Raw genomic sequence first — 26321 nt, 5'->3', positions numbered from 1 at the left:
CTGGTCTGAGTCCATGCGGATAGTTTACGAACGGACAGATGAACAGACAGAGAGAAAAAAATGGTGTTTCTGTCAAGTTCTCAACGGAATGAGTCATAACTCTACATTTGACAGTTTATGTTGGAAATTTTGCTCAAATTAGAAACAAAGGAATCAAAATTTTGGTCATTTTAAAGTAAAAACTCACACTACGAAACATTTTATTTTAAAAGCGTCCAATGGATTATGTTACACCAGTAAGCTGATTGAATGGACAGGAGACACTATGAGCCAATATGATCTCATTCCAAAGTGCAAAGTTCATTAAACCCATTCATACTGATATCTCAAAACTTGATCTCAAATTGTTGGGTATGAGTTTTGGTACCCAACACACTCAAAGGTCATTCTATGCATGTATAAGCCTATTGAGGTACAAGAACTTTGTACTGACAGTGAGCATGTTTGAGGCTCAATTGAAGTGGATACATTTTTGACAGGAGTTTGGGTTTTAATTCCAATTTAGCTTTAGGTAATAACTGAAATAGTAGGTAAAGGTGAAAGATTCAAGGTTATTGTCAGAAATTATAGCTTCAGGGTAAATTGGGTGCATGTCTTTGACCAATAATAACAGAATTGGACTGGACACCTAAATATTTGGACATCACAAGTTCTTGATCAAGTTTGACCCCTTGCTTATTAAAGATTGCTTTTCAAGAGATATTTGCCCATTTTTTGAAGTGTCATGTTTAAGTCACATTTTTATGGAGGTGTTTATTAAACTGATGTGGTTGGTGATGGATTGGGTCAGTCAAATTCCCGATATGGTGATGATAAAGGAACCAAATTTGGAAGTCTTAATTTAACACGTCCACATTTTTTCATTTAGTGTTTGATACCATATATGTCAAAATCCCCATATATCCCCCCCTGAAAAAAAATTTTGTTCTTCTTTTTAAATAGATAGTACCAATGTAATTTCATTTTACCAATTTGATACTTTATAAATAGACTCGGTGATATCAGGATCTGTGATGGTATTGATCAAGATATGTTGATTCTTTTCAAAATAATAAACAAAATAATAAAAGATAAGTGAAAACAAGAAATGTCTTTAAAAAGACAACGCCATGGATGAAGATCATGTTTCATAATTTTGCATTGCAAGTACTTGGAATGCTAGTAAATTTGAATGTTTGGCACAACTAACCGGGTGCGAAATATTGGCATTTATTGTTGAATACCACCATGACATACTAGGAAATACTCAAAATTTTCATGTTGAAAGCTGAATTGAAAAATATGTGCTAAATAGGTCTACATTTAAAATGGCATAGCTATTGAATATCTAGGGCTGCCTATGATTATATGGTTATGTTTATAACAACGTTTAGGCGTAGGGTTATAGAGTCAGAGGTTAGGGCTAGGTTAAGGGGGTAAGGGTAAGTGATAGTTATCCGAATTTTTTTTAAAATTGTACTTTCCAATTTGCCATCTAAACATATTTTAATAATATTAATAATAATAATAATAATAATAGTAACATTTCTATGCAAAAACAGAAAAAAATTGTTATTTTCTTTCCACCATGCAGAGTTCACCTTTCACCAAAATGTCACTGGGCTCACCAATAATGTTTATTCCACAACTGATTCAAATCATTGTAATTATCCTAATAGCCGTTCAATCATAAGTCGCATCCAATCGTAATAATATGTTGCAATGTTTTTGCAGACTGACTGTCTGATTACTCATATTGTATTTTCATGCTTGGTTTAGGACTATACAAATCCTGTTACAAACAGCTAATCGTACTACCACTGTTCTTTCAATTAGGGCTTGACTGTGACACGCGAAGAAATGGTTTAGTGCCATGCCAAGCCCAAACTTACGTGCGTAACCAATAATAAATGCATACATTGAAAAGTGGTTTAATGTTTGCCTTCATTTTGATATTTATACCAGTGACTGCTTACATAGCAAATAGTCCTACACTAATAGAGGGGGACGCTTTATCAATATTAGCATTTATTGCTTTGTATACCAGTACGTTAATTTTATACCAGAGATGCGAGTAAAAGTGATGATTCCTCACGAGTAGTTACATTTTGACCACTGAAGCAATACTAGGAATGTTTGTACTCATTTGAATGTATTTTACATATGGATTCCAAACATGGAAACGAAAACCTAAAATTCTGAAAATTTTAAATATTTTAAATTTTTTTTTTATAAAGACGTGCTGGACGTGCACACCAAGCTAATAATACTAGAATCAACAAGCTTCAACAACACCAATTATCATTTTTCTGATATTGATTACTCCATAATTCCAATAATATTTACCATTATTTGACTTTGGCCATGTATCCTAATCGATAGGTTGAAGAGTTGATATGGGCAGCCTAATTATTCATGCGCATAATTCTATGAAAAAAACTCAATTATTGCAATATTACAATTTCATTAAGAAGCCAACACACTGGTTTATTATTATGACTTCAAATGCAAACGAAGGAATGATTATTGACTGGTACGTATAATTATTATTGTATTATTTCATCGCAACCAATATCGTTGAAATATTTGACACAATAATTATTGCACAATTGAAACATACAGCAGACACAACTAGAAAGTGCACATATTTGTGAAATCAGTCACTTGACAAATTGGTTATTGAAGCAGCATCTAAGTATTACAAAGTTCCAAATGGTCAGCGAAACCAGTACCCCCCCCCCACCCTCCACCTTTGTTTATCTCTCAATCAGCTGTCATATATAATTCCTGGCTTAATTTTTTTAATCCAAAGAATTTTGGCGCCCAGAAAATGAATGTCATTCCCCATAGGAAAATTGCTGAAAAATGGCTTGTGTCCCCCCTCCCCATCAGACCCGGTGCCCCAATCATGGTCAGTGCCCTCCCCCCTATGATGACCCAGTGGCGTAAAGGGTTGGTCCGGGACAAGAAACAAATTACGCCTTCACCCCCACCCAAGAATATCTTAGATAACAAAAGGTGGGAATTGCAGAAAATATTTTTTTAAGTCAGACCCAGTGCGTCCCCCTCAGCAGTGCCCGACACTGTGATGACCCACACTACACCACTGGACTTGTTGTATAAAACAGGCACATAGAAGCCAGGCAGAGAAGTAAAACATCATGATATTAAGCAGCACAAAAATGGATGCAAAACATCATGGTAAAGACACAAAGATGAATTGTATGCGAGTATCGTTGCCAATTAAATAGATCCATTTCATTTCATTTCCTTCAATCTATCTACATGACTGTTTCCATATGTTTTCCGGTCTTAAACGGTTATTACGATGTCATTTCAACTTGTGCAATTTTTCCAGGTAATTTGTACATGAATTAGTCCTACCTTTCAGGACGTTTTGTTTTAGGAGTTGTTGCAATTTAATCTAAGGTAATGCCAGCATTTTCAAATTTTATTTCAAGAAAATTGCTGTATTTAATGATAGATCAAATCCAATATTTCAAACCTTCCAAACCCTTTTTTTGCTTCTTAAATCTTTTTATAACAAGCTTCTCATTGCATATTCTAGGCCTAGCGGTCATACCCTCATGCACATAAGACATAACCCACTATTTGGGTCATTTAGTACAAAAAGACATTATTTTTGATACACAAGCTTCCTAAGAGTTACATGGAATTCCAAATGTGGCATTTTGGGAACCTGTAACTAGAATTTGTCTTTAATTACATGGAATTCAAAATGTGGCATTTTTGGGGAACCCCTCAAAAAATGTAAACTTTAAGTCTTTGTCATTTAGCTAGACCTACCATCCATCCAAAATTCTTTTAAATAGTTGATCAATAATGCGACGGTCTCCGATCGGATTTGTGGTCCATCTCCAACGGACTACACAGATATGGGAAAAAAGTAATCAGTCAATGCAGGAAATGTTTACATTAAGGTTCTTTTTTGGCTATTGAGCTAGTTGTAATAGTGAGTAATGAAACGAGCAGATGGAACGAATAGAGAATGGACAGTTGGCTAGCTGTAGCCATTATGTTTATGCCATATATATATATATACCTATCCATCAATCACATATATCATTACGCTACTCACTCTTCCATGCGCTCTTGTCAAAGATCATTTTATACATGTACAAATTTCTTCCATTTTTTTCTTTCTCTCCATCTCATCTCGTTTATATTACAATGATATCACGATTTCCTGATGATACTGTTTCTGATTTTGCTTATGATATCTGTATTGACCATCTGTTACAGGCCACACTCAAAATGCTCTCATCCCAAGTACATGGTTCAACAACCCTCAATTAACAAACATGTAGCTCACAATTTGACCTCCATATGGAGTATGAGTTTTTGTACTCAACACATTCAAACTCATTCTAGAGTGTACAAATGTATTGGTATTAAAGAACTGCACCCTTGATGATGAGCATGTTAGTTTGAAATTGCAGTGAGAGCGCTCGGTATAACTTTTGACCACTACTGTAAAAGTGGTAAATTTCGCGCATGGAATCTTTCGCACTTTGCCGATTTAGAACTACATTGCTTGTTTTTAATTTCATAATTTTGAGTTTTCTTACATAGACCTATACATTAAAAGAACATATTTGCGTATTTTTTTATTTTTGTGGAAGCTATGTTGCATGTGAAAAGTGTGAAAATTAATGTACCACAAAAATTTCCACTTCTACAGCATGTTGTGTTTGCTGAGATGACTATATACCAAGTACTAGTATCTTCATGAACTACAGAAGCCTGATAGTGATGGATTATGATGGTACAGATGATGTATATTCTAGAAATCTTGACAAAATCACTCAAAGGAATCTGGAGAACCACTGAACCAATACTAGGCCTGTTTGTACTTTTTGAATGCTTTTTTTTATCATTTCAAATATGGTCAAGAAAATGCAACATTTTGATCCATCAACTGAACATGAAAAAACATTGTACAACACAATTATTATATAAAATTATTAGCAATCACTATCATATTGATACCTATGATGCTAAATTTTTAAGGTTTTACAAATCTTGTTTAGGTTCTTTCAGTAATTTAGTGACTTATGGGGAACAGGCAAAATTCAGGAAAAAATATCAGAATTGATAAAAAAAATCAGGTTTTCCACTCTTTTATTGTAAACCCAATCAAACAGGTGGTTGAACAACAAACAAAAAGTCATTTTATTCAAAGAAAAGAGAGCATGATCAAAATAGATATTGTAAATCTATACATAAGTAAAACAAAGAGTGCAAACTATAGCTAATTACAAAACCAAACCCCATGTCCGCAGAATCCGACAGAAATAGGAATGAGCAAGACACACCAACAGTCGTAATTTACAAATGTTGCTAATATGACAGCACAAACAATTACTTTTCCACCCTTATTGTTACATCCATCCTAAAGTTCAACTTACGGTGAAACCACAAGCAAAGCAAAAATCTTTGAACTCTATAGTAATCAGTTCATTGACAAAAAAATAGCCTCCCTAAACTTGTTCTGTGGTTTGCCCCCCTAAAATATAACTTGAGTCTATAAAGGTAATGTGGTCAGTGGGGACATTGTACTACGCGCAGCGGAACTGTCAGTCAAAAGGAATTACCAGGGTTGATCGCATCGTACGACATTGAATTCCATTTTGGCAACATGAGCATTAACATTAGTATTAGGATTTATATTATGATACGAGGGCGGAATCAAGTGTCCAATCATAGCCTCAATACCCCTCCTGCAAATCCATTGGTGTTGCAGAACCAACGTTAAGGAAGAGAAATTAGAAAGGTGGTATAGTATTTTCATCCATCTTTTTTCTGGCTTTTTACTTTCAGCATACTGTGGATTGTTATGGCCATGATGGTTAATACGTGCAAAAGGGTTGATGAGGGTTCTGTCACAGTTCTGACCCCTCTCCTGTTTATGCACGTCAAACATACAAATTAAGTGATGTCCACTCCACTGGTCACTTCATCAACTCAGTATTGGTCATTTTAATAAGTCCATATTTTGTGTATTTTTACAAGTCATGTTCACAATGACATAGCTATGACCTCTCTTCCTTTTACCCTCCAGGTTTATAACCTCATGTTTCCCCCACTGTCACGGTTGGTTATTTCACTGAAATATCAGACCATATATGATTTACACTGACACATTGTTGTTTAATTTTTTAACCGCTTCTAAAAAAATAATGCCATGTTCATGGTTTCCCACTTTCAAAGTTAAGCCCAGTTCCTACTCAGTAAATTGCTTGTGGATAGTGCAGACGCTCCTTACTTGAGCTACCTACATGTAATGGCATGACCCTAAAAACCCCTTACTTGAAATATCTCAGAGCCATGACTTAGCAAATAGTCCTGTCTACATTGTGCATTATGTTCTTAACTGGTCGACTTTAAAATGAAACATGTTCTTGATTGGTTTGGACTCGATGAATTAAAAATGTATCAATCCGATGACAGATGTCCGTATGATGATATACCCTTCCTATTTCTCATCATTATTTTGTTTCTATGCACTTTTGATTACAACTGTGGATTTAGCATAAATAAGGTCCTTAATACATTAACGCTGTCATTGTATTCTGCAAGTAACACTAGGATCCACAACATGCTCATCTATCAGGGGCACAGTTCTTAAACCCCAATACATTTGTACATTCATTGAATGACCTTTGAAAATTTAGGTACAAAAACTCATACTCTGCAACTTGAGGTCAAATTTTGCACTATGAGGTTATTGGACTATGCCATTGGGATGAGGCTATTGTGGTCCATAGTGAAAGACACAAAATACAATAGCGAATGTTAACTTCTATGACATCATAATGTGATCAAATGCCGCGACTTGTCAAGCGCAGTCACATAGAAATGCAAAGAGAAAAGATCTCGCATGTGTAACTATTTGTTCAGCTTCCATTCCAATAACTTGCGATTGGACTCCACAGCTGAACAGGAAACCCTGAATTCTAGATGGATTTATCGTAATGACGATTCACTCCCTTGTCGATGTTGGATCATCATCAAACCTCCCAAAATACATAGGCTTGGCATTAGATAAAATTATAAGAATGAGGTGGTCTAGTGTATCCTCCTTACGCCTGCCCAGTCACTCCCACTGTCACACTTACTGGCGCCTTGGCCGCCTAAGATATTAACTATTTTTTGTCTTTGCCTGGCCTAGCTTAACTGACTGGTCGATCAACCAAATGGCTAGTCGTGCGCTCAGGCCAATGTGAGTCACAAATATTAATCTAACTAAAATATAAACATTCATAATGTTATACAACTGTGTCATTTAACTGCAAGGTATGAGGTTTTTGGTTCTACTGATGTGCTTTGAAAAAGAAAATCAAAGCTTTTGCGGATCTGCCATGCAACACTGATCTACATCGCATTCCATACTTAGGAATTCAATTTTAACCTAACTTTTCCTTTATTTACCTCTAAATTGGTTAAACATCTTATTATTACTGAGATTATATTTTCACAAAATCAAATATATCACCTTTCCGATCTACACAGTGATTGTTTGTCCTGAACAAGAAGTACCGTTGGTACATATCTGAGTAAACTATTGTTTAACCCCTGAGTACAACTTGCCAATCTAACATTGCCTCTGATTGGTCAATTACATGATATCTTCATTTTAATCACCAATCAGAATGGAGCTTTGCAAATAATTCACTGCAATATTTTTGCGTGGTGAAATTATTCTAATAATGTTGCTGATTGGTCCAATTGATAATGAAAACCTCTTTTTGACCAATAGGCATGTAGTTCTCATGGGGTTAAACAAGACAAGATAAGCATAAAACATACAATATCACAATAAATTGAAACAAACTGTATATGAAGTATAAGCGGATCATTTTCAAATGGCATTAGCGTGGTCTTAACATTGCATCGGCCTAGGGTTACAATCCTGAGTCCGGTAAGCAGTCGATCTAACTTGGTTATTATTGGAATTATCCTCATTTAAAACCTGTTGCCATGTCCCTTCCAATGGACAAACACACTAATGCAATATGACATCTGTAATCCACCCAACCCAGGTGTTCAGATGACTACATGATATGACCAGTAATTAGAAGAACTAAGAGAAAGAAAGACGCATCAAGACATCCCTTCCCATCTTAGAGATCTTCTTAGAAGTCTGTGTTAATGATGTCCGTGTCCAGAGTTGATGATATGTTGAGATATTTTGATAAGTGATTGATGGTTCTATTAATACGGATGGACATGTTGAGTTAATGTTATTATGGAGTCATTGAATTCCTGTGTTACGCCCTTAAATACTGTTGAAGTCAAAATTATCATGCAATAATTATGTTTGCTGTCCCTGATTTTGAACTGTTTAAATTTGTGATTTTCACTTCACTTCTATGCACAAAAGGAACATATTCTCATGTTGTTAATTTCATGGTGCCATACTTGATAGCTGCTTAGAGCGAAAATGCAAAAATAAAAGAATCTTAACTTATAAAACTTTTTTACAGATCATTACAAGATATTAAGATAAGATGACACCCCATAACATGTATTCTGTTTCGAAACACTAGAGTTTTCTGAAAAAGACCCATCTCTTTTCAAACACTAGATTTTTCTGAAAAGACCCATCTCTTTTCTGTAATCTAGCTTCATTTTCAGTGTAAAAATATTAAGTTCCTCTCTTTTTGAATTAAAACTAAAATTGACCCCAAAAACAATGTGAATCTGGCCAAATCGTTGAAATATCAAAAATTTGAATATTTGAAATTTTTTCACTGTTTCAGCAAACCTGAAGAAACTAAATCAATACACAGGTTGGTTACCTCAATAGTACGTTTTCATTGATCATTTTCTAGTATGCTACGCAATCATTTACAACCAGAATAGCTCATGACCAATAGCCCTCACATACTCTCAACAAAATTTAACCAAATGAAACATATCACAATAAAAATTTCATAATGATTAAGCAGATTTTAAATTTGGATTTATATAGAAAGGAAAAAAAAGAAACTAATAATAGAAACACTGCACAAATTGATTAAATTAAGGTTTTATATAATTTAAAAACTGCCACACCTGCTCAATCAAAAACAATTTCATTTACTTATAAGAGAAATAATTACCAAGCTATCTGTGGTCTTTGCTTATTTGTATTCTTTAAAAGCACTCCAGCTTTCGGAACACCTCATCAAATAATGATTTATAATCCCTGCTATATAACCTAATTTCAACTAAATTTGTCATTTCAATTGCAAGCAATTTCTCCTCATATGACTTCCTTTGCAATATCCTTTACACACATACCAAGAAGTCACTCACACTTGACAAAAGACAGATTCCTTCTTTTTTTACCAAATAGATCATTTCCTCCTCAAATGAAAAGATTATACGCTTATTGCCTTAAGGAGGTATGATAGGTGATAATTTGACTTTTTTTATATAAAGAAACTGGATGAAAACGGATAATTTGTTTTGATGCTGAGTCACTGTTTCTTAAACCTTCGGTTGGGTCAGTTTGGATTGCGCTCGTGATGTGGAATATGGATGACTAAATTTGACCACAAATAGCAAGACTTGTTTTACCTACTAGTATTGCTAAGTGTTTCTTTTTTAGACTAATAGATTTGTGAATGCCAATGGTGCACTCAATATAAGTGACCATTTCAAAAAAGCTAATGTACGTACTGGACAAGGCAATAATTTCATTACAACTCTATTTAAATCAAATGTCTTTGTACAATCTGGGGTGCTTTTTTTACTAGGTACTCCAAAGGTTTCTCGCATCTTTCTGCCTTTTCTCCTGATGACTTTCATCTCTTTAGCTGCATTCTCTGTCCCGTGTTTCATCTGTTCCCTTTCTTTTCCTCTACTCCTTGTCTTCCCTTTTTACAGTCTCGCTCTCTTTCTCTTGTCTTCTCTCTTTCTCTGCCTGTCTTTGCAATAGTCCTGTCTATGTATGTGCCTCTTTCATATGCTCTGTCTGTCTCCCTCACTGCTATCTTCCTGTTTCTTGGTCTCTGCCTGTCTTCTGTTGCCTTCCTCTTTCTCTGTCTTCATCCTTCTTCTCTCCATGGCGTAACCACAGGAGAGGCAGGGGGAAACAAATTGCCCCCAGACATTTTTCAGAGATAAAAATGGAGATGGCAACGGAGTCAATTGTTGTTAAAATGACTGAAAATGGGACACAAAAAAATTGAAAAATGGGGACAAATATTTGGCTGTAGCTCCCCCAGGACAAACAATTGACATATGGGGACCTCCACTAGTCCACTTAAAGGATGGCTATGTCCCTGCTTCTCTTACACTGTCTCATCTATCTCTATGTCCTCTTTTTTCAGGTTTGGGTTATTTGATCATGTTCTGCATCCTAGTTTGGGGCCTATAGATATAACTACAGAGGCATTATATTAGCCTTTCTCATTGAACTACTTCCTCATAGCCATTTAGCACTGAAGACCCACAGCAAATTGCTTCAATTTGCTGACCAAATTACTTAAATGGTCCACTTTCTCTTTGTCATAAAATTACCCCCTTTACTATGTATACCCTAGATTTGGACTCAGCCAAGCTGGGAGAATGACTTCCTTTTACTGTACTCCATTTCCATTTCCATATAACCTGTCAAACTTACTGAGCACTCTTATAAGTCACCATAATTCCAATACAAATTTCATTTCAAATTGCACCATTTAAAGATCCGCATATGGGTGCTATCTCTCTTCGCTACAGTTCAATCAACTGTATACAGGTCCCGGCTAGCTCTCTAATAAAACCAGGCCGTTCTCCGTCAAAGTCCCGGTTCTGCACGGACGCACTGGTTAATTACAATGTACTGCACGCGTAAGAGTCTATGGGTACAAATGAATAAATGGAGAGTGACATTAATTGTATCCATATCTATATGATAGTACAAAAGCTCATTAATGGAGTGAGTCTAAACTCGTCTGTGTGTCAACGACCGGTATCGTACTTTGCAGAGAGTACATTGTGGTCAATTTCAAGCCAACTGGAAGAGATATATAATTTAACCAACGTATGTAAAACAGACCAGTGGACACCAATCACTCTAAAGCCAAAATAGTATCATTCCAATGCCAGAGTTCAATAAGCCTCATTGAACAACCCTATCTCTAAATTTGACCTCAAGTTACAAAGGATGAGTTTTAGTACCCAAATATTCAAAGGTCATTTGATGAATGTACAAGCATATTGGAGTTGCAGAACTGTGCCTTGATGCATGAGCATGTTTGATAGCCTTTACATGGCCTCACTTCCAATGGCAAAGTCCAAATAACCCTCATTTACCAACCCTAGCTCCAAATTTGACCTCAAGTTGCAAAGGATTAGTTTTAGTACCCAAATATACAAAGGTCATTCCCTGAATGTACAAGCTTACATTGGGGTTGTGGAACTGTGTCTTGCTGTATGAGCATATTTAATATCCTAGTCAATGTATGCAAAACCGACCACTGGACATTAATACTGTCTTACAAATTAACTAACTTGCTAGCAACAAAATGACCATGCATACTAGTAGCTGGTCTTTTACTGGTCTTATATAATATATGACCATATCAGTTTCATATTAAGAACAGCGTCCACTATTGTAAAATGTCATCCAACTCCGGCGCAATAATAACATGCACGAATTATTAATCATGCAACAACTTGGAGTGACCATCCTGCATTTTTGAATAATTGATGCCTTTTACACAAATTGTACGTCCAAGTGGTAGACTAGGTTATATTGGAACGTGATTCAGTAATTATGAAATTATTCAAAATGATATTTCAATTCAATCTATAGTATACTAGTAGTTTTCCAAGCCTCTTCCTCTGTATTGAATTTAGACCTGATTCTGATTTCAAATCGGAGAGATTATGCGATTCTCTTTTATGAGACCATGCAACAAACACTAGGATCCACAACATGCTCATCTATTAGAGCACAGTTCTTTAATCCCATTTCCAATACATTTGTACATTTATTTAAATGACCATTGAAAATTTGGGTACAAAAACTCATACTCTGCAACTTGAGGTCAAATATTGCACTATGATTGTTTAATTGAGGTTATTGAACTATGCCATTGGGATGAGGCCATTTTGGTCCATAGTGAAACACTCACATATAGATTCACATCATATGTGACTCCTCGCCACAACTGAGCCCGGATGTCCGTCGCCAGTGCCACTATTGAGATATGCTCCATCAACTTAACAATAAACAATAGGAAAGAAAGGATTTATTGACTGTTTTATGATTTTTCACTACTTAAATGTCAAGTACTATAGACATGATATACATCATTTTAAAGCTAATTTCAAGCAGAATATTTTGGTTGAATATCTCAAAAATGATGATTGGCGACATCCGGGCTCAGTTGTGGCGAGGAGTCACATATTAATGATGAAATTACAAAAATCTATGAACCTTTCGAAGGACAAATTCAAACAATAATTATAAAAGTGGTAAAAAAAAAATCGCTATTTGTCATCTTTTTTTTACAAAGCCGAAGCTTTCAATTAATTGTCTGTAAACGTTTGCATGATCATCCCGGTAGCTTTGAAGTAATGTACAAAATGTAATGTACAGTGTCATCTAATAATCATGATTAAATATTTCATAGATATGCCTAAATGTTTATCAGAACCATGGCAACAACATGGCAGACACAATAATATGTCATGAATCAACATAAAATGTTATTTGATCAACAGGTACATCATTAATACATGTCAGAAAGGAGAAATAATTTAACTGGGTAAAACCACAGACAAATAGTAATACATCAATAATAAATGTATCAAATATGAATAATTATGCACGAGTTTTTGATTGTTTGTTTGTTTAACTGTGTTGAAATTGGTGTAGTTGATCTGCCTGACTAATTGAGCTCTTATTTGGTTTGAAAATAGGAAATTATTGCATATTTCCATAAAAAATCATGTGAACTATGGGGTATCAACAGCCCATCAGTCACTAACAAGCCTACCACACCCATGTTGATCAAAAACCTATAAAAAAACACAAAATCTACAACTACTAAAACTAGAATATTCTTATAAAAAGTTTTTATCACTGGTTTTATATCAAACAGAACTTTTTTCAGCTGACATTTGACAATGCACTTCAATCAATATTCCGGCACTTAAGCAAAACTTCGAAGGCAGGGTTTGTGACTCCTTCATTATATCTCCCATATGTTGCTTCATTCACCAAGTTCACCTAATTATTTTGAATAAATGAATAATATTTTCAGTCAAATTCAGCCTTCTTTACCAATACCCCTTAACTGGAACAATTAACACTAGTTCAGTCGCTTTACAAGCATACGGGGGTTGCGAGACAGTCGCTCTAGTTTTTTTTTTTTTTTTTAGAGACTCAATTGGAAAAACACTAGGTATGACCACATCTCACATACATTTCGTGTTTATTATTTTTAACGATTTATACGACCCGCCCTCAATAGGCCAATTCATTCATGGGCGTTGTCAAAATACGCTTTGCTGATTGGCTGCTCGTACCCAAGCCACGCTGAATGCCCCGGATCTACACGTAACGCTATGGAAAGGTTTGATTCCAGTATATGAAATTTGATTGGATAACGTTTGGGCGGTTTTCCAAAATATTCTAATATTGGCCAATCAAATAACTTGTACCATTTCGATAGCGATAACTTCAAGCTACAACGTAACATAATTTGTGAACCCATGCGATATTCCTGAGTCGAGCAATGGCGTCCGGAAAGTTGGATTTCGAAAAAGTAAGCAAAATTTCAAGTTTCTTCTTTAATATTTCGATTAATATTCAATATTGTAATATTTAAATTATGTCATCAGTTTCCTTATTTTGTCAGCTTGATAGTGATACCTACTTTATGGGGTTTAATGGTTCAGTTTAAGAGAAAAATACGATAAAGCGCGGACCTATGATTCGAGTTTTTGCCTACAACTGCATATCGCTCTCGCACTTGCGTGTGATCGTGTACTGTTGATTTGTCATGTAAACTTGCATGAAGAAATGACCTTTCGTAAAGCTTAAAATATACGTATTGTTAATTAATTACGAGTTTTGAAGTAAATTAAAGCCAGATTTCCTAAATTATTATAAATATTTGGCCACCGAGTTCAGTTTTTTCAAGTTATGCTCGATATTGTCATAGCTATTTTGGGTGCACATTCCGGCGTGTGCAGTGTGAGTCCGGTGCATGTCATGGATGGCATTGCTCGGGCTGTATTCCCGGGGAGATTCTGCATAGCCACGGCGTGCACAAAGCGGGTCAGTGGTACGTCCCTGCAGCTGCCTTGAGTTTGTTGTTGTTGTTGTTGTTGTTGTTTATAGTGCCTTAGTGGTGCCACTGGTGGTAGTGGAGGATGTCATGGATGTGGGAGAGGTGTGGTACAAAAAAGCAAATGTTGTTTGTCTATCTCTCTGGGGTGGGGGGTGGTAGGGTTAAAATTGAATTTGTCTCTTTTTTTTGGGGGGGGGGTTAAATATTTAGTTAATCTCTCGGTGAAGGGGAGCAATACAAACGGACATGATACCGTACTGTGTCTGTGTTAAGAATTTTGTTTAGTTTGGGGGGGTGGTACTGTATCATGGTGGTAAAAATTAAGTTTGTTTTCTCTCCTGGGTACAGTGTTACAAATTTAGTTTGTCTGTCGGGAGTACGGTGTTTAAACTTAGTTTGTCTCTCGGGGGTTACGGGTAGTGTTAAACTTAGAGGGGGATGTATGGTTTTAAATTATTAGTTTCGAGGGGGGGGGGTACAAAACGGTGCTGGTGTTGTGGCATTCATCGAATTTGAATGCATTTTGATACCAAGTATCAATTTTCATATTAAAAATACAAAACATCTTGAAATGTTTTTTTTTTAAATTTTTTTTTAGGTCAACCATGAATGATCCTAGCATTTAGGTGTAGGTCCTGGACACTCCAACGCAGAAAAAATAAATAACTTTAAAAAAAAAAAAAAATTTTTTTTAATTTCTGAAATTTTTCGAAAATTTGGGGGTGGGACTTTACTCGAAGGTGGGACTATACTCGCGTCAGTACGGTATTCGTGACTCGCTTGTTTATACATGTGTATGTAATATGGTATTTCAATTCCATGAATATTGCACAGCTTTTTAAGAATATGACCTTGGTCATGTACCCGAAAAGGCCATCTACAAAATTTGCGATCCTTTCTTTAATAGGCAACTCAAATGTAGGACAATTTTAAAACGAGGTTTACAGGGTAATTTTTTCAGGTACCAGGTACAAGAAGGCCAGACACGTTTTTTCCTTTCTATCTGGAAATTAATTTACAAATTTAACACTTTTTTCGACCGCTTGAAAGAAGCAATTTAAGTCTTAAAAGGTTTTTTTTATTATTCAGCACGGCAAATTTCTCAAGAAAAGTGGTCTATTTGCTATTTTGATTTTTGTGAGGAAAAATCCTCATTTATTTGACTTTTCATGCATGGTGTTTGACTGTAAGTGATGCTGAGCAAATGATTATGAAGTTTCATGTTTTTCGGTTTATCTAACTTTATTAAAGTTGGTTTTCGGCACTAAAAATCATAAATGAATTATAGGCCTACAAAAATCATGCCTAAAAGTTATAGGCCTACATAGAGCTGTTTTCAAGCCCCGCGCACAGATGGTCAAAAGAAAGGATCACCAATTACAAGAAAAACTTACCGTCTGTTTCAAATCGGCTTTCGGTGTGACATGATCGGCACAAAATGTGTGTGTTCCAATCTTCATTCTTCAAAGCTATCTGGGGGCATGTTTTTCCAACTTGTCCAATTTAATAAGAGCATTTTAGTGCCAAAATGGATGTCAAAATTCTGACGCTTCCACAATTGTCACAATTAATCATCCCCAAATTTTTAATTAATTTTATGTCACAAAACTTTGCGAGGTTATCAAATAAAATTACAATGGAAATTACCATAAAAAATACTAATTTTGGACCAAAAACCAAATGAATGTTGTGAAAATGGATGGGTACATTTTTGACCAGCTTTGTTATATTTGTTGTTGATATTTTTGCTTTTTTATTATTTGAACTAGCCTATTGCTCAAGGGTGCAGAATTTGGCATGTGCAGTTTTCAGGTCAAATATTCCAGCAAATTTCATTATTTGGGTGTCGCATTGTTTTCTAATCTGTCTTCGACCATTTACATTGTAGGCCTAATGATAACACTTAGTGGTATCTTAGTCTAGTGTGTGGTGTGGTAAAATGTACAAAGTGAATGCCATGCATACATAATTCGGCAGCCATGCAGAATTTGGTAGACATGTCAAGCTCAATGTAGCCAGCCATGTTGCTGCTCTACCTCTTGGATTTGGAATTTTTCTTCTGCACCCGTTCTCAGTTACCACTTAGGTAGGGACTGAGTCCCGGAATTGAGTCCCTTGGGTAGCCTAGTACCGGGCAGGAAATTCCATGCCAGTACCCAAATTTTTTTTTTTAAATTGTTTTTTAAGTTATTTATTTTTTTGACTTACATCTGTCCCTGGACCTAGACCTAAATGCTAGGATCATTCATGTTTTTGTTTTTTTTGCAATTTCGGGTACCCGCCCGAAAAATAAACGGGTACCCGGGCACGAAATTACTTGAACTTGTGAGCAATATCCAAGATGTACGGTACCGTATGGCAACATGCCTGGCTTATTGGGCTGAAATGAAATAAAATTGTTCTTATTACAACATGTTCAAACTACCAATGTGTTCACAATTAATAATGTCCAAAAGGTGGTGCAAATAATTTGCATTTAATTTGTTTATTTTCTTCTCTTTTATCCAGTTTAGTTCTGACTTGCCATTACATTGACTTCAGAATGACATCATTTGCCAGATGGCCAGCAACTTCAGAAAACAGTATCCTGATCCAGTTCAGTTCATTCAAAATGTAATTTTAAATGGCTTGTCCAATTAGATTTAGACAGTTGTTAGAATAGTGAGAAATGTGCACTTGTATTTGATTCTGATACTTGCGGCATGTTAAGCGCACCAGGTGTGGATCAGCCCTAATTGACTGCCTCTTACTGCAAGTCGCATTTTTTTAGGCCCATGCCCCAACCTAGCTTTGTATGAAGTGAAAAGGAGGCTCGAACGTGGTAGGTAAGTCCTCCCTGGTTGGAAAGCCTCTGTCATGCCATACATTTCTCAAATTTTTCTTTTATGATTGCTCAAAATTTTAGTTCTTTATAATTCATAATAACATTTGTCAATAATTACAGTTTTTTATTCTTTTATTGGTTGTTAAATTTACCTGCACAAATTCTGCAGCTTTGTATATATATATTTCACAAAATTATGAACAAGTGTTAGCACTTATATAGCTAGTGAATATGGGGAGGAATCAAGACAATTTTGGGGAGAGAGGTCGTAAAAAGAGAAAGTTGACACACAAATTTACATTTGATGATTATGTTATTTTCAAATCAACGGGGAAAATTTTAGGTGGGTGGGTTAAACCAGGGGATGGTGACATTGTTGGACCGTACTCAACTTCTAACAGTGCAAGCAATGATTGTTCAGAAGAAATACATTTGACAAGTGAAGAAAAGCCAGTCAAAATAGAAACGTGTAATGATGTGTCAGAAATTGAGAAGGGTTGCAGAGTTTTGGTAGAGCAAGATCAAATTAGGAATCAATTCAGGGAGTTCAAAGTTGGCGTAGTTTTGGATTTTATTGATAACGAACATGTGTGGCTTAGGGTAGAAGACCAAATTCAATTACAAACTACAAATTGTGTATGTCTCATCCCAAATAAGTACAAAGATCTAATTAGGAGACCAGAGGCTTTAGACAGTGAGGAAGTCTTGAGAAGTATTTTAAGACAAATGTGCTCACAGTTGGACATGTTACAAGGAAATCGGACATTACACACTGATCTTGAAAGGGCAAGGGGAGATGTGGCAAGCATACAAGTGGATTACGATAACATACTACAGGCACTGACTACATTACAGACAGAACATAATAACACCCTGCAGACACTCAATACATCACATGAAATGAACAAAACTCAACAAAACACAATAGAAACACTAACTCATCAGACTAGCATACTCACAGCACAAATTTCAGAATTAGAGGACAAGGTGAAAGTGGAAGAGGCTAAGGCCCCTCTGCTATTAGAGAAAAGAACTGGGTCAGTGGCAGGTGTTCTCTTGACAAGACCGAAGGGATCAACAGGGAAGTTCACTGCATCCATTCAGGTGACACTCCCAGATCATGACAACCCAAGTGCCGAAGCATTCCAAACCACTTTAGAGAAGAGAGCAACTGAACTGATGAAGGTATGTACATGTATTTGAGAAAACAATTTGTAGGAAAAATAATATTTTGATATCAACCAGTACCAGGGGTAGCGATAACCTCCGATCGGGGGTGAATGACCCCCTAAATTTAAAAAATATTAATTTTTCACCCTCCATATATTGGAAATGTGCAAGCTCGGGGTGAAGTCTGACCCTCTACTTTTGGACCTTACTCCTACCCCTGACTACACTGCAAAATATTTTTCACCCCCGAGATTTAATTTTCACCCCATGTATTTGGATTTTCTGCAAGCTCGGGAGTGAAAAACACAGGAAAACAACCCCGACTTTCGGGCCTTAATGCTACCCCTGACCAGTACTAGTAGTAAGCGTGTTGGATTCTTGGGTGAAATATTTGCTGAAAAATTAGAACCTTCTATTGTATATGCAATGACTGCATTGTGATATAAAAAGTGACTTGAGATATTGGAAATGAACAAATCAACAAGTTGATATATATATATATATATATCAGTAACTGTGAGTAACATGTATGTTCTTATAATGAAAGACAAAGATAAAAAAGACTAGTTTGCGTCTGACGTCATCTTTCAATTAAACTCCGAGCACGGTTTGTTTACAAGTGTCGTGATGATATTGCGCCTTATAAGAATTTAATGTATGTATGTATATATGATATGAGTTGCTGAACACGGCGGTAAAACCGGGCGCCTTATTGTTAATTTTGCACCATCAAACATACAAACCATCTCAAAAGTTAGGTTTTATATAGTAGGAAACTTTCTTAACCGAAAGCACCATGTCCACAATGCCTAGAAAAGTTGCTTTTTGCCTTGTAAGAGTACGTAATTTTAGCCATTCAATGCTATTCCTTTTTTCCGATCGGCACCAGGCAGATCGAATCGACCTTTCTTATATGCGCTATTAGCCAATCAAGGATCGTAGAGAATTTGATTGACAGTGACGTCAGACGCAAACTACTCTTTTTATCTTTGTCTTTAATTATAAGATTTGTTTGACTGTTTTTGTTTGTTTTTTTGTTTTTAATTTTGTTTCTTCCTCTTTATTAATTAATAGGTGTTGCGAATCATTTCCAGCAGAGATCCTACTCACAACGATGTTGTAGTAACACTGGCAGCATTCATCAGAAAGAACAACAATCTGATCCGTGAATCTGCAGATCTGGCAGGTTTTAATTGGCACAAAGGTACGACCCTCTCACTCATTACAATCAAGTTGATTCGGATCTACAATTTCAGAAAATAATTGTTTGGACACTTTAAATGCTTAATAAGAAATTTCTCTGAACATTGATTGGTGAGGAAAAGTGAAATGTGAAGAGGAACATTGAGACAACCCTAGGCTATTAGTTATAAATTGAATGTTAAAGTGTTTTTTTTTAGATTGTTCATGTAGGTCCCTGTATTCTGTGACTCATTTTGTTTGTATTCTAGACCCCACCAGGGCCACAAGGTGACCTGTGAACCCCACCTGTAAGTGCTCGCTCACTTGCTTCGCAAGTCTGTCATTTAAGCAAAATCTCCCTGTTTTGAAAAGCCCTATGTTGGCATCTCTGCACCATGTACCACTCAAGACTGTCATACATCTGATATTTCAGGAATGTTGCATAGTGTAGCTCGTTAACTTTAACTCTTTTGATGAATTCTTGTTTCAGAATTGACACCAGCAGAATGTAATGATCTGAAACTATTACTAAGGATGCCTTGGATTAAGTTCAGCAAGCTGCGTACATTCCTAACAAATAAGAGGCTGCCTATTTTGGCCAGTGAGGGAAAGATGCGTGAGCAACTGAAGAGTAAGTTGTTTTGCTGCCTCTACATTGACTTTTTCTCATGCCATCATTTTTAACCAAATATATTTGTAGCTTTCATATGATCAAGCAAAAGTCTACCCTCATTGTTGTTTTAAATTGTGACCATGCAAGTTAATAGCCCGGAGTCGACTTTGAACTTTGCATGTCAACATGGTCGTTGGATTTTTAGCTGGACTTCTAATGACGATATGGATAGAGTTCATTGTGGTTTAACCAGTAGTATCATAAAATTAAGCAAGAGTGTAAAAAAAGTTGAATTTGTGTGTTTGTTTTTAAGTCGACACATGTTCCCTGCTGGGTGTAAACTAACAGCCTGTTTAAAAGTAATTTATTCAGTATTATTCTTGACAAGCAGTTTACATTTGATGTCGTAATTCCTGTTGACTTCCCTGTGTGTATTCAGGCTCTATATTTGTCTAATTTCAGCTCAACCCTGCTAAAAAGTCCCAAGTTGGGAAGTTGAAAAATACAAAGGACTTCTACTTATCTTCTTATATTGTTATATTCTTTTCTAGCTCGTCGAACAGACTCTATAGAAGTGGGGACAGCCCAATTAAAGAAATCATCAACAGCAAAACCAACGAATGTGGCCTTCGTCCGCACCACAGACCTTGAAGAACACATCAAGTCATTATTGAAACTGCACATCCAGCGAGGTAACATGTGGGACAATATGAAATTCGAAGGAGAGATTTGGATTAAGATTGGGGTAGGTAGTCAAAAATTGGATCAAATCATTTTTAACCATCTTGAAATTTTCCTTACTTTACATTGAGTCATTCCATGACAACTGACCCAGGCAGTGGTTGTCAGGTGACCCCTTCAGAATTTGATGTTACTCCATCAAAGTGTACCATATTGGTCACAATGAATGCACTGAAAACTGCAATGTTATATCAATGTCCATGCTGTTTTTGCGCTACGGTCTCTGGAAATTTTGTCGGGACCCCCCTCTTTTGTTCTCGCCATCACAACTCTGTAAAAAGTTGTGTGTTTATTTCACAATAATTTTGTAACCAAAGGGGGTATGTAGTTACAAATTTAATTAATTTGACCAAAAAATGTATGACCAAATTTTGACAACTTGTTATTTAAGTCACAAAACATGTAATAAAGTTGCTTTGTACTTGACGTTTTTTTGTGTGAGGTTTCCGAATTTTGCACCCAAGGCCAAAAATTATCAAAGTCCAAAAAAATGCAGAATTCGGAAACCTTGCACAAAAAAATTGTCACTACAGATAAACTTAATTACATGTTTTTTGACTTAAATAACAAGTTGTCAAAATTTGGTGATACATTTTTTACACATGAGACTCATCCATGTGCTCAGTTTCTCATACATTGGTCATTTTCACCATGTCTTCAGCCCAAAGTTGCCGAATTCAGCAACCTTTCACTCAAAATTTGCAAAATATGAAGTATTTTGACTAAAAAAATTTTCACACTTACACACTATCATGGATGGAATTGGCATAATATAATCTAAAATGCATTCACATACATTTTTATGAGGCAAGTCAGGTGACCCCCATTGGAGTGAAAGGCTGCTGAATTCTGCTACTTTTGGCTTAAAATTGGTGAAAAATAGACAATGTTGGAGGGGTTCCGTTACTATGAAGGAGTTTCAATAGGGAGTTGCCATCTGGCACACAGTAAGGGTGGATGAACAAGATTCTATCCTGAAAGTTGTGTGACCTTGGCCAACTGTCTACAAGGTCAATCGTCCATTGGAAGAGGGTGCTGTTTTTAGATTTTTGCAGGAATATGTAGTCCTACTTTAACTTTTTTTTGTTTCAAGACCTCAAGCTAATATGAATGTTTGTCTTATATTTCAGGGTGACAAAGGAGGTACAAGCACCAAATTGGCTGTCCAAATTTGCAACGTCAAGTCTCCAAACTCAGCTGACAACACCGACCTTATTGCATTCTTTGAAGCTTTGGACAGCGATGAAAATATGCGCTTCATATTCTCTATATACCGCGATCCCATGATCAAGATGCAGGGCGTATATTACGATCTGGGTCCTGAGTTTAAGAATATGCGGTGTCGTATTTTCCTCTTTGGGGATTATGAGTTTTTATGTAAAGCTCTTGGCCACTTGGGTGCGTGCTCCACTTTTCCATGTTTGTGGTGCCACATGAAGTTGGAGGATCTTCGTCACCCAGATGGCCAGCCCCACTGTCCAAAGCAGAAAGATGCAGAAGGTAATTGGGTTGACCGTGAGATATGGCCAAGTGACAGGTCTGTCGAAACCATGGCGAACGACTTGCAGAAGAACACAGAAGCTTCTGCGAGGAATGGGAAGTCACTGAAAACAAATTCAGCTCAATTTCATTCTGTGTATGGGTCACACATATTACCAATGACAGTCAGTTTAGACTATGTTGTACCACCCATCCTGCATATTATGCTTGGGTTGGTACAGCGCTTTTTCATTATGTTGGAGCGCATATGTAAAGATAGTGATAACGTGACAGTAAGCCCACAAGGTAGGGAATCAGGTCAGAAATGGAAGGATGCTACAAAAAGGGTGCAAGAATTGGAGAGCAATTTGGAGGAAAACCAAGAAAACCTGAAGATGGAGGACACACTTTTAGAGGGATTTAGAAAGTCGGGAAGTGGGGAAGAAAGGGGTGGGGCAAGCGCACCATGCGATATGCCAGCATGTGCGCTTGCTTGTGTCAATCCATGGAAGGGAAAAAACGCTCGAGACCAGGTCAAGTATTTTCAGTGCTCTCAATGTGGGGATGGACCAGGGGGGGAGGAAGGTTGGTTTCATTTGTCATGTGTGGGCTTAGGCATTTCACAATACAATGATGATTCTTTCCAATTCTTGTGCCCTGTTTGTGAAGGAGATGTTAGTAATGCTGGAGATGTGATACGTGGTCAGGTAAAGAAGGTTGAACAGTTAAAGAAGGTAGTTAAGAAGGCGAAAGAGAATTATGACAAGGCAAAGGTTGATTTAGACAAGATCTACAGAGATGTATGCAAGGAGAGAGGTCCTAAAGAAACGGAATTGAATAGGGTTTTAGAGGATGTTCTTCATGTGAAACGACAAGCATATCACTCACAATGTTTTGTGGGAAATCATTGCCGCGATATACTTAAGGGGCACAACAAGCTCATTGAAGTATTAGATGACGAGGACCAGGAAAAGTATGGCCTATTATTTTCAAAGCTACATGGCATATTGTTTCCATACACCGAAGCAAGGTTTCTTACCCAGGATGAGGTTAATGAGCTTGTTGACAAGTGCTATGATTTTGGCACATGGTTTCCCACAAACTTTGTGGAGGAGACAATTCCTCCGAAGCTACATATGCTTGTCTGTGCAGTACCAAAGTGTGCTCAGATGCACCACACATTAGGGCTGCTGTCTGAACATGGTCTGGAAGGAGTTCATGCACAAGTGAATGCTGATGACAGGACTTATTGTAGAGTTAGGGACAATGAGTCGCGTCTTAAGCTTGTATTCAGGCAGCATGGGCAGTATGCTATTGCGGACAAAACTGCCCTCCGAACTGAGAAGAGAAGGTGCCGTAGAAACAATTGCAAGGGTCGGTTTGTCACGGTTGATAAGGTCAAACAATGCAACATTTGTTACAGCTTTCTGGAAGACACTGCCTGAATACAGCTCATTGTCTCATCGCATGATCAAGACCTTCCAGACATGTTGAATAAGAGAGAATAAAGCCCATAATGTCTCAGGGAAAGAAATCAATATGTTTTGTTCCATCCAAATGATGGTGCTTTATACACTGTAAATATTGTCAAGGTCTTTCCAAAACTTCTCAGGTAGAGATATTAAAAGAAATGATTGTTTTGTTCTATCTAAATATGAACTGTAAATATAACAATTTAATATCAAGGTCTTTCCAGACATGTTTGTTGTCCATCTCTCATGTTAGAGAAGTGAACTTTAGTAATTTTTGTTTGAACCAAGGAGATTATACCAAAAGAGTACAGACTGAAAATGTCCCTGTTTCTAAAGCTATGGTAAGTCCGCCTTATTTGTTTCTTGCTCATATGGAGGGGAAATAGTGTACCTCCAGCATTTTTCGGCTGGTTAAAAGCCTGAAATGGAACTATAATAATTATTTAGCATATATGCTTGAGTGTTATAAAGACGTAGCATGCATTTTTGGCACATGTTACTCTCAGAATACAAACAATGGCACGTTTTGCCTCCATGAGCGACTCGCAAACATGGTAGAGTCGATACTCTTTTGGTTCAACCTCATTGGTTCTAACTGAAAGTTGGTATAGGTGCTCTTTTTGCTTGGAATCATAAAAAGGTTAATGAACAAGTAACAAGTTGTACATGAACTGCATTCAGCCTAATTAGTGCACCAGGTGCTCAACCTTTAAGACGTTTGAATGAAGCGCTTCATTTTTTCCAAAATTTGGAAGTAAAACTAGATGCTTTTCATACAAAACAATGTCGAAGCTATTCAAGAAAGTAACAGTGGAACCTTGTTAACACAAGGATTTTGTGTTATCGGGAATTTTATTTTAGCAAGTTTCCACTGTAACAATAATTAGGTCTACACATTGAACATAAAATGTCGCAGCTATTTACTGAATGGGAATTTGCTCGGATATAGTTCAGTTTTGTTACTATTTCCTATGCTAAAAAGTGCATTGAAAAGGCTCTGATTAATCAGGAACTAACAATCAAAGGATTAGCAAATTTGATCCAACAAAATTGAAAACCATATCCTTGCTTTTCATGATATGAAATTTGTTTTGATGAACTATGACTTGTGATCACTGACCTTTTTATGTTCAAACTACTTTTTATTTTGTAGCTGTTTTGATATCAGTAATATTTACTCTAAAAATTGTTGATAAAATGTGTCTCTTGCCAATGATGGCAGGAATAATTTGTGAAAAAGTGATGTGAAGAAGTAATGATTTGATTTAAAGAAGTGCTAAGATTCTACTCAAATCTCAGACTACTAGTATTCTAACTGGGTCCGCAGTTTGGAGCTTGAATTCGGATGTGCAAGATCCGCAGTTAGATTTATAAGAGTTGTGGATCCTTGTTTGCAAGCCCAGTAGAAACAGTGGCGGGTAATTGGTTGCCATGTCATATCCGAGGTCACTGATGTGTGATGAATTCTGCAAAAGCTGAAGATCGAAATTCTACTTAAAGTAGACTTACATATCTAGGGCCTTTCTGGTATTTAGATTTATTTTTGTACTGTTGGTTATATGGCAATTAATTATCAAAATAGCCAGTTACTAGATCCAATGGTAAAATAATACAATCTTGGTGGATCACGTATTAACGATCCGAAAACATTCATCGTGCCAGAATCTGTCGTATTTTGTCGTTTAAGCCTGGTTTTGTTCTCGGTCTCGGACTGCCTGGTCTCGGATAGGCTGGTCTCGGATAGGCTGGTCTCGGATAGGCTGGTCTCGACTAAAACACTGATACACAGAATTTGACATGCTAGCACATTTTGTGCTACTAACATGGATGCAACAACCTGAATTTGTATGATTTTTTACGATTTTTCGAATGATCAAACAACTGAATAGGCCTTTCGTATTAACTTGATTCATTATTATTTTGTATAAGATAAGTACTTAAGGGACCGTTTACAAACACTTGTTAGGGGGCCCTGATTCAAAAAATGACCACAAATGATCCGGGGAAAATTGAGTTTATCAGCTTTTCCACGGGTTGACTCATAATTTTCTTTTCATGTCAAAAAGAGGGTGGGCCTTGACATTCTTGAGGTCTGAAAGCGGGGGAACTTTTGTGATGAATTTTTATTGCATCAGGCCTTCCTAACAAGTGTTTGTGAATGGTCCCTAATAAGAATGAAAGTTTTAAACTTTCGAAAATTATTACTAGTATGTTGGGAGTGAGAATGGGGGGGGGGGGGGGGGGGAAGGATGAAAAAAACCACTTTACCCATGGATTTTAAAATCTTTGTAGATACTTTGTTTTTGGGATATATCATATTAATTAGGTTACATCAGAAACTATTTACTATGAGGTGTGCTGATATTGTGAGAATTCCAGTTTTGAAAATTTAATATTTCATGGTGACATTTTTTCAGAACGACAGATTTATTTTATTATTTTTATTAAATAAAATTTTGCGTCATGAAAGATCCTGTTAGGCGACGGAAAAAAACCTGTTATGAATATGAGGGTGGATAGTTTATTTTATTTCTGCTAAAATTACCGGTTAATTGCACCAAAAT

At 36.5% G+C, this 26321-nt stretch overlaps 2 protein-coding genes across 5 annotated transcripts in view; one reads left to right on the top strand and one right to left on the bottom strand.

The window, feature by feature from the left end:
- Positions 1–26321, bottom strand: part of LOC140161004 (dachshund homolog 1-like) — a 144672-nt gene that overhangs the window by 56792 nt on the left and 61559 nt on the right. The gene's annotated exons all lie outside the window — the stretch shown is intronic.
- On the top strand, positions 13713–25798 carry LOC140161003 (uncharacterized). The gene is made up of 6 exons (XM_072184372.1): positions 13713–13748; positions 16785–18285; positions 19345–19474; positions 19943–20083; positions 20617–20810; positions 21937–25798. The coding sequence occupies exons 2-6, from the start codon at positions 17332–17334 to the stop codon at positions 23728–23730; spliced, it is 3213 nt and encodes a 1070-aa protein (XP_072040473.1). The 5' UTR covers positions 13713–13748; positions 16785–17331; the 3' UTR covers positions 23731–25798.

This window comes from Amphiura filiformis, chromosome 9, assembly GCF_039555335.1.
Source record: "Amphiura filiformis chromosome 9, Afil_fr2py, whole genome shotgun sequence".
Taxonomy (NCBI): domain Eukaryota; kingdom Metazoa; phylum Echinodermata; class Ophiuroidea; order Amphilepidida; family Amphiuridae; genus Amphiura; species Amphiura filiformis.
Note: the sequence above shows the minus strand (reverse complement) of the source record. Positions and strands in the feature narration are given on the sequence as shown.